The sequence below is a fragment of the Neovison vison genome, chromosome 6 (assembly GCF_020171115.1).
Source record: "Neovison vison isolate M4711 chromosome 6, ASM_NN_V1, whole genome shotgun sequence".
Taxonomy (NCBI): Eukaryota; Metazoa; Chordata; class Mammalia; order Carnivora; family Mustelidae; genus Neogale; species Neogale vison.
In genome coordinates, this window is record NC_058096.1 from 161,577,868 (window position 1) to 161,587,791 (window position 9,924).

Below are 9,924 nucleotides of genomic sequence, written 5' to 3' on the forward strand. Positions count from 1 at the left end.
GGGCCGGTCCACTGCCTGCGCTCCTCCAGCTGCCCGCCTGCCCCGGCACAGTCCGGGGTCCCAGGCCCACGCCCTGCAGGACCCCGGAGGGCGGCCGCAGCCCCAGCCCGGTCCGTCGCCAGCCTGCCCCCTCTCAAAGCACCCCCGCGCGGGGTCCCGTGGACTTACGCGCAGGCCGCACGCGGTACCCGGCAGCAGCGGCAGCAGCGGCACCAGCAGTAGAGAGAGAATGCGAAACACCCCCCACAAGCCCATCCTCCGGCCTCTCCGCTCCGCAGTCGGCGCGCGGGCCAGCCGCTCCGCGTCACTTGACTGAGGACCCGTGCCCTGGCGCCGCCCCTTACCGGCCCTGCCGCCAGCCGCACGGCAGTTCCGCCCCTCGCTCCGCCCCGCGACCGCAGGGCAGCGGATGGGGGCGGGGAGGGGCCTGGGCGAGCCGGGGGGCCGCGGGCGGTCGCGTGACTCCGGGATAGCGTTATCTGGAATTTGCTTGCAGCTGCCTCGCGGCGCGACCCTTTGGACGGGCAGTCAGAAGGCCTGTCAGCAGCTTGATAACGCGCCCCGGGGTTGGACTTTAACAAGGGTCGTCTTGGCTCCCCTGCTTCCTTGAGGGCACAGGAGGGGAAGTTGAGACCAGGTGCACCTAAGTGGAGGAGATAGAATGCTAGCCCTGCGTTCCCGGCTGTCCGCAAAACTAATCCAGGGCTCCGCAGTGTGGCCCCTGGAACCAATACCCGGTACTTGTCAGAAATGAAAGTTCCGGGGCATCACCCAGAAAGTCTCAATCAGAAACTCTCCGAATGGGATCCAGAAATCTGCATTTTTATAAATGTTCCGGGTTATCCCAGTGCGTGCTAAAATGTGAGAACCATTGTGCTAGGTTCCTGATAGTTTTAGAGAAACCTGTTCAGCTGTGACAAAATCAGTTTTGAATACCAACCCGCAAAGCACCCAAGTTTGCAGAATTTCTGCTTCGTGGTTGGGTTTTGAGAGGTAAAAGAAGCATCCTTGAAATGCAGGGAATCTGTCAAATGAGTATGAAATAGTACTATATCTTCTTACACTTGGAAAGAAAAATGTCTCTGCAGCCTCAGTTAAGAGAATCCTTTCCTGGCTGGTTCCCCAGGAGCTCTAAAAATCCCACTTCCCTTCACTGACACTTGTGAGGGTCTCAGGTTTAATGGAAACTGAGTTTCAGAGGGAAATCACTTCTGGTTGTTGTTGTTGTTGTTTTCTCCAGTTTATTTACTTATTTAAAGTTTTCACTTAAATTCGAGTAAGTTAACATAGTGTTATATTAGTTTGGGTGTGTAGTATAGTGATTCAGCACTTCATACATCACCCTGTGCTCATCCCTACAAGTGAGCTCCTAATCCCCACCTTCTCCCCTCTGTTAACCATCAGATTGTTCTCTATAGTTAAGAGTCTGTTTCTTGCTTTGTCTCTCTTGGTTTTTTTCCCCCTTTGCTTGTTTTGTTTAATAAATTCCACATGAGTGAAATTATATATTTGTCTTTTCTCTGACATATTTTGCTTACCATTATACTTTCTAGCTTCATCCATGTCTTTGCAAATGGCAAGATTTCATTCTTTACTATGGCTAAATAGTATTCATATATATATATATATTTATTTATTTATGAATACGACCTCTTCTTTATCAATTGATGGACATTTGGGCTGTTTCCACATCTTGGATTGTAAATAATGCTGTGCAAACATAAGGGTGCATATATCCCTTTGAATCAGTGTTCTTGTATTCTTGAGTACATATGTACATACCCAGGAGTGCAGTTGCTGGATCATAAGGTAGTTTTATTTTGCTTTCTATATACATGTATATATATAAAACTTTTAAATATATACATATATTTAATTTTTCCAGCTTTATTAGTTATAACTGAGAGCACAAAATTCATTTCTTTTAAATATTTTATTTTGTTAATTCCTTATTTTGAAAAATAAAATGTAAGGTTAAATTATGCTATTAACAGATACTCTCCTGAGCTAAACTTTAGTTAGGCTCCTCCTTCCTTGCCTGGCCTGCATTGTCTGGTCTTAGCAAAGAATCCTGCTAAGTCATTTTAGGGAAAATTCCCCGACTCTTGATACTGGATCAAGTTCCTCATCCCCTAACTTTGACTTCTAAGTCCTTGACCTGCCCTTAGCAAGAATTTTCTGTTGTAATTTTCTACCCACAACCCCCTTACTCTGCTGACCAGCTATAAATCCCCAGCTGTCCTTATCTTTGCTCTACTTAAAATTGAAACAAACAAACAAAAAAAGGAAACCTATCTCTCTCCCCTATTACAACATCTCTTTTTTTTAAGGTTTTATTTATTTATGAGAGAGAAAGCACGTGCGCATTCGAGGGGCAGAGGGAGAAGCAGAAGCACATTCCCGGCTGAGCAGGGAGCCCAACTCGTGGCTCCATCCCAGATCCCCTTACCCTGAGATCATGACCTGAGCCAAACCCAGACGCTTCACACTGAACCACCCAGCTGCCCCTTCCATTACAACATCCTGAAAGAAGTTTCCTTACATTTTAACAAGTATCAGAATAATTTTTCCTTTAACACTATTTTGTACAACGTGTGGATCCTTAAAAAAACAAACAAACTCAATTTGGTCTTTAAATGCTGGGAGAAATGACTATAAAAGTCAAAAATAGTGGTTACTTATGGGTGGGGAGCTGAGATTGGGATTCAGCCCGTGCAGGGCAGCTTCAGGGGGTTGGGAGGCAAGAGAGTTTTGTTTCTCCAACTGGTGGTTACAAGGGTTTTCTCCATAATATAACTCATTAAGTCATGTATTTTGTGTCACTTTCTGTATTTTTAAAATAAATTAAAAAGTTATATTTTACTTTAAAAAATGTCAAAAACCTTTTCTACTATGCAACAAAATAGCTGAAGTTCCATTTGTTCATACCTTTCTCTTTTCCCACTGGGCATTTCCTTGAGAAACTGAGAAATAGTCGCTGGCCCTCCCTTCTCAGGTTCTTCTCACGCCTAAAACACCAACTGCTTCCCCTTGTATGGTGAAGTCCTTTTCAAACTCTGCAACCCTCATCCGGTACGGAAAAGCAAGGGCTTTGGAAGCTGACACACCTGAATTAAAATTCCAGGTATGCCACTTAATATCTGTGTGACTGTGAGTACCTTAGTTAACTTCTCCAAGCCTTTAGTTCCTTCATTGGTAAATTGGTAAATCATTTTATTTCATTTGTAAAATAATATCAAACTCACTGGGTAGTTGGGGAAGTTAGCAGAGGTGATGACTGGAAGACATTTGGCACATACAGAGTGTTAGTAGGACAGTTGATGGAGTCAGAATTAGGCCTGTAAGTTAATTTCTTGAGTTTGATAAGGGTACAAAGTCTGAAGATTAAATAATACTTTTGTATTAATTTATTGATTTGGATACTCGCCCTATGGTTACATAAGAGGGTGTCTTTGTTTTTAGGAAACAAAAGGGCATCACCTTTACAACTCTCAAACAGTTCAGGGAAAAAATGAGTATTTATGTACAGGCAAAACAATAAAACAAATACAGTAAAATGTTGACATTTGGGGACTCAACAAGGAATTCTTTGTACTGTTTTTTTTTTTCAACTTTTTTCTAAGTCTGAATTATTGCAAAATGAAGTTAAAGATTTTTTAAAATCCTTATCTCATGGCAGATCCAGTTTTTCCCACTTTCCCAGCTAATAGATCCAAAGTGATAATGTACAGCAGGCATTCTTAACTGAATTGAGTCATGGGGTTGACAAAGACCAGCCACCCAGATCTGGCCTGTTGCCTATTTTTGTATGGCCTGTTTGTTCAGAATTAAGTTTATATTTTTAAATGGTCGGAGGAAAAAATCAAAAGAAGAATGGTATTTTGTGACCTTCAAAAACAACATGAGATTCTAATGTCAGTGTCCACAAATAAAATTGTATTCGAACACAGCCACTTCCTATCCTCCGCGCTTTGTGTGTAACTGCTTTTGCGTACTGGCAGAGAGGAGTCATTGATACACAGACATCAAGGCCCACAAAACCTAAAATATTTTTTATCTGGCACTTTACAAATAAAAACTAGCCCAAAGAGTATGGATTGTAGTTTGTCTCTGAGATTTGAGAACTTGCCTTTGTGTTGTAGTGGAGCTGAATGCTTTGTCATCAGCGTTTCACTTCTGCCTCATAATCCAAGTTGCATACTATTATCCACATTTCACGGAAGAGAAAACTGAGGCACAGATGAGTTAAATGACTTACCACAGAGCTAGAAGGAAATGGAGGCTCTAAAAAGTCATACTGGCTGACGTTAGAGCATGAGTTATTTTTACAAAGACAGGCTTCTGCCTATACTTTATTTTTCAGTTCCTGTCCGAGTGTGCACATAGAGTTTGCTGGGGTATTGATCCCAGGACCCGGGGATCATGACCTGAGCCTAAGGCAGAGGCTTTAACCCACTGAGCCACCCAGATGCCCCTACTTTTCTAATATTTAGAAAATTCTATTAAAATTCTTGTAATTTGGGGGGCACTTGTGTAGCTCAGTCAATTAAGTATCTGCCTTTGGCTCAGGTCAGGATCTCAGGATCCTGGGATCCAGCCCGCATCAGACCCCCTGCTTAGCAGGCAGCCTTCTTCTCCCTCTGTCTGCAGCTCCCCCTGCTTGTGCTCTTTCTGTCTTCGTCAAATAAATAAATAAAATCTTTAAAAAAAAATAAATATAATACTTATAATTTGGAATAGCTTTTAGGAGTATTAAACAATATGTGCTAAAGGCAAGGAAAAAACAAAGCCTCCACTGAAAAGACATGACACCTAAGTACAATGCATGGTCTCAGACCAAGGGGAGTGGGGAGCACTAAACAAGACATTATTGGGACAATTAACCAAAGTTGAATATAGACTCTGGATTAAAATAATAATATTATATCAATATTTAAAATTCCTAATTTTGATAATGGCTATGTTCTTAGGAAATACACTGAAATGTTTAGGGGTAAAGATACATAACTTACTTTCAAATGGTAATAATAATGTGTATCTATTTATATATATACAATTATATGTTATACATAATGTATACTTTACATGTCCATGATGAGAGAGCAAATAGCAAATTATGGAACAAATAAGGCAGAATGTTAACTATTGATGAATTAGGGATATGTATTCTATGTCAAATGAATGAATTAGGTATAGGAATTCTATGTCAAAATACAAAGTTATTTAAATTCTATGTCAAAATACAAAGTTATTTAAAAGATAAAAAAATAAAGTTTCCAGCCTACAGATGTAGATAGTTCTAATTTGCAGCAAATCCTTATCTTTCCCATGTCTTTAAGTTTTCTGACATAGAAAGTCCTGAGACTTGTATCCTGGGGCTGGATTGTGCAACCAGCTGGTGGGTATGGTTATGAAACAATAAAAAGATAAAATTGTGAAATAATTGGCCAACAGTTTGTCCACAGTTCCAATAAAAGTCAGCAACTGTGTATCAGGAACTGGATCATGCTATATGGCGGTCATAAGTGTTAGGATATCCTTGTCCCCATATCCCCCTCTCCCATGTCCCCATGTCCCTTATCCTCCTTTTGGGAGTTTGAGATGTCTAGAAACAAAATGTCCCAAGTGAGACCTGACTTCAGGGGGAAAATTGATGACTTTGTTTAGTTTAATTTAACTTATTTATTTTGATGACTTTGTTTTAGACACTCCATTCTCCTATCCTCTTTCTGTCGCCTTACTGTCAACAGCATCTGCTTCCCCATGATGTCTCAGCTGCACTTTTTGGGATGTTTCTTTCCCTCTCCTGTATGCTCTAAGCCTGTTGTTTCTTCTCCGGGGGCCTGAGGAGTCAACCCACTGTCTCTGATCTGTGGCTGTGGCTCATTTCTCTGAAAGATCAGAGTCATTTGCTAGCTCAGTTAAAGGTTGCAACCAGCAATGACCAGAATGGCTGGTCTATAAAGTATCTTACATTTTGTATTATTGCTAGAGCTGTCAACCTTTAATCAGGAGAATTTGTGTAATCTGGATTTCCAGTTTCTCTTCAAAGATCAGAAGGTCTCCTGGCACCAGATCCTTGGGCCCCTTCAGGGTAACAGTAATCAGAGATATGCATTGGGACTTTTTTTTTTTTTTAAGATTTTATTTATTTATTTGACAGAGAGAGAGAGAGAGAGCACAAGTAGGAAGAGTGGCACGCAGAGGGAGAGAGAGAAACAGGCTCTCCACTGAGCAGGGAGCCTGATGTGGGGCTCAATCCCAGGACTCTGGGATCATGAACCAAGCCAAAGACAGACGCTTAACCGACTGAGTCACGCAGGTGCCCGGCATTGAGACATTCTTTAGGCAGGGCTGGCCCCTCTAGTAGGCAACAATCTCCATATATCTGGTGCACTTCACTTTTGATATAACTGAACATCCCCATGAGGTATTTCATTTGTAACTCCTAGGTCAGAGAAGATCAGTGGTTATGTGATCATGATCTATTATAACTGCTGTATCAAACCCATCTAAGTGACACCAGAGATTCACCAACCACCAGTCTCCTGAGCCCTAGGCTGCCTGCTGTAGACTAGATTAGTGCCATAGACTGAATGTCGATGTTCCCACCCACCAAAGTCCTGTGTTGGAAGATATTCCATCCTGTGATGGTATTGGCAGGTGGAGACTCTCGGGTCATTGGCATGATTAGATCACGAGAACAGAGCTCTCATGAATATGATTCATGCCCTTACAGAAGAGACTTCAGAGAGCTCCCTGGTCCCTTGCACCATGTGAGGACACAGTGAGCTGATGGCCATCCACGAACCAGAAAGTGGGCTCTCACCAGAACCGAATCTGCTAGCACCTTAATGTTGAGCTTCTCAGCCCCCAGAACTGTGAGAAATAAATTCCTGTGTTTATAAGCCACCCATTCTGTGGCATTTTTTGTTATAGCAGCCATAACAGTTTGAGACGGTTACCGGGCCCTCTTCAGGGCCCACACAGCACTCTGTCCATATCTCCACTCCAGCTCTAATGGGAGGGTCACCGAAGGCTTACTTCTCTGTCTTCTCCAGCCTTTGAGTTCTCTGAGGGAAAAGTTGCTAATCGTTTCTCTAATAGATACCTGGCATGCAATAGTTCACTATAGGTTTATGTAACAAATAAAAAACAATAGATGTCTTATCTCTACTCAACTTGAAGTTCTTCATGGTCAAGGATGTATCTATGATTCAACTTTGCATTCCAGCACCAAGGGCAGGGCCTGATATAGAGTAGATGCTGAACGGTGCTTTGAAAGAATGAATAAATTCATGATACAAAAGAGAATTTGTCATTAAAGTCACATCGGGGAACATTGGCTCTTATTGAGGAGACACTGTTAGACAGGTCTGTTGAGGCTGAACAGCCCCATAAGCTGTGGTCAGCCACACAAAACTGTCCAGTTTCATTTCCTTCTACAAGTTGTGTTGAATTATTATGGGAAGCAACTGTTCCCTCCACCTCCGCCTGCCCAGACACAATCTCACTCCTCAAAGGCAGTGCACTGAACCTTTACTGTTCCACACTCCCTTCCCCCAACTCTTCATACTCAAGCCCCATGTGGCCTTTTTTCAGTCTTTCATACCCTTCGTGGCTCCTCCCCTAGATTTATCTTCTTTGGGGCTGGCGGGTTGGCTTGCAATATGTGGGAGTAGCCTGGGATCCAAGTGGCTCCCAAAGACTTCCCAAACCCCACTGTCAAAGCAGAGTGGTCTGGAAGTGGCATAGAGCTGCCGGACTTGGAGGGGATTAGGCAAGGGTAACAAGAAATTACTCCTCGATGGTGACCAACCAGGACCAAACAATGTTTCGGTAGAGGTCACAGCATCCATTGGACTTAATGGGAGGCAGCCCCCAAGGGACCAGGCAAACTCCACTCCCAGCTCAGCTTTCTCCACAGACTCCTTTTCTCCACTCAGAAGGGATAGTTCACAATTTTTTTTCAAATAACAAGTAACTGTAAAATAATATCTTAAAAAGTATATGGCATAAAAAAACAATACAATGGGCATCCTCATAGTCATTCCCATCCCCTCATCCCCATGGGACTCTCTCCCAATTCCGCCCTTCCTTCCACCTTACAGGAAACCACTTTCCAAAGGTTTGGTTTATGGTTCCTTTCTCTGTGGGTTTGTATGAACCAGACTATATTCTTTGCATTCCTAAAGAATATTTTGTGTACGTCAGCATATTTTTAAATTCTAGACAAATGGAATCACTTTGCGTTTGTTTGTCAGAGATTGTTTAAATTGAATGGTGTAACTCTGATTTCTTCATATTCTCCTGCTATAAAATATTCTTCTATGGGCACATACTTGAAAAAAAATCTACTCTTCTGTTTATTGGATAGGTTATTTCTGCTTTCTGCTAGCTGCTGTATCTTACCAAAAACACTTACTACTTATAAAAAAAAATGAAGTGGAAAAATGGACGCAACCCCAGCAAAGTAATCAAAATTCACATCCCTGATAAAGGCAGACATTGTGTTCCTTCCATATGACAATATTGCTTCTGTGGTGTTCAAGTCAAAAGCACTTAGTATGTATCTAATCCTGAGGAAACCCAGAGAAACACCAGTGAAAGACCTTTTATAAAATAACTGGCCTGTATTCTTTTTAAAAATAGACTTTATTTTTAGAGCAGTTTTCGATCTGCAGCAAGATGGAGTAGAAGGTATGGAGATTTTCCATATGCTGCCCAATCCCCCCTTGGTTCACAACCCTCTGGGGAGCTTCTTGAGTGAAATCTGACACTGAATGCAAGGGGAGGGGGCAGGGAGAGATGGAAGAAAGAAGCAGGCCTCTCCACTGGTGGGCAGCAGTTTTAACGGCAAAGGGAACTTACATACAAGGGCTTGTCTTGGGCAGCCTCGTTGGATCTCCACACTTGCCTGCCATGTCTTAAGTTTATAAAGAGGTCTATCATGGGCTTAGTCAAGTATACTGTAGAGGTATTCTCAACACCAACCACATCACTATCTCAAGGCTGTGTCCTTGGAGTCTCTTCCAGGAGCAGAAGAGGCAAGACAAGGGAGTGAGTGAGTCACCTTCTGTGTTCAACTCATAGGCTAAAAGGCAGTCACGTTTTTTGAGGACCTCCCCCAACACCCCTGCCACCACATATGCACAGCCTTCCCCAATATCAAAATTCTGCACCAGAACAGCACATTTGTCACAATCAGTGAAGCTGCATTAACACATCATCACCCAAAGTCCACAGCTTACATTAGGGCTCACTCCTGGTGGTGTACATTGCATGAGTTTTGACAAATGTATGATAACACACATCCACCATTATAGTTTCTCTACCCTAAAAGTCATTTGTGCTGTGCCTATTAATCCCTGTGTCCCCCCAGTGCCTGGCAATCACCGACCCTTTCAGCGCCCACCTTCATAGTTTTACCTTTTCCAGAAGATCATACAATTGGAATCATAGAGTATGTAGCCTTTTCATATTGGCTTCTTTCACTTAGTAAAATGCGTTTACGTTTCCTCTATGTCTGTTTATGGTAGGATAGCTAATTTCTTGTTAGTGCTGAATAATGTTCCATTTCTGGATAAATTATACAGTTTCTTTATCCATTCACTTACTGAAGGACATCTGGTTTGCTTCCAAGTCTTGGTGGTTATGAATAAAGCAGCCGTCAACATTTCTGTGCAGGTCTTTGTGTGGACATAAATTTTGCACTCATTTCAATAGATACTAACAAGTGCAATTGATTGTTGGATGGTGTGGAAAGAGTATGTTGAGTTTGGTAAGACTGTCAAACTGTCTTTCAGAGTGGCTGCACCATTTTGCATTCTCACTAGCAGTGAATAGAGTTCCTCTTGCTCTACATCCTTGTCAGCATTTGGTGTTTTCAGTATTTTGGATTTTGGCCATTCTACTAGTTGTATA

At 42.3% G+C, this 9,924-nt stretch overlaps 1 protein-coding gene across 1 annotated transcript in view; it reads right to left on the minus strand.

Moving 5' to 3' along the window:
- The window catches only part of GLB1 (galactosidase beta 1), a 79,278-nt gene extending 78,953 nt beyond the window's left edge, over nt 1-325 (minus strand). The window contains exon 1 of the mRNA XM_044252762.1: nt 169-325. Coding sequence (XP_044108697.1) covers nt 169-255 — 87 coding nt within the window. The 5' untranslated portion in view covers nt 256-325. The remainder of the gene's footprint in view (nt 1-168) is intronic.
- Between the last annotated feature and the right edge of the window lie 9,599 nt (nt 326-9,924).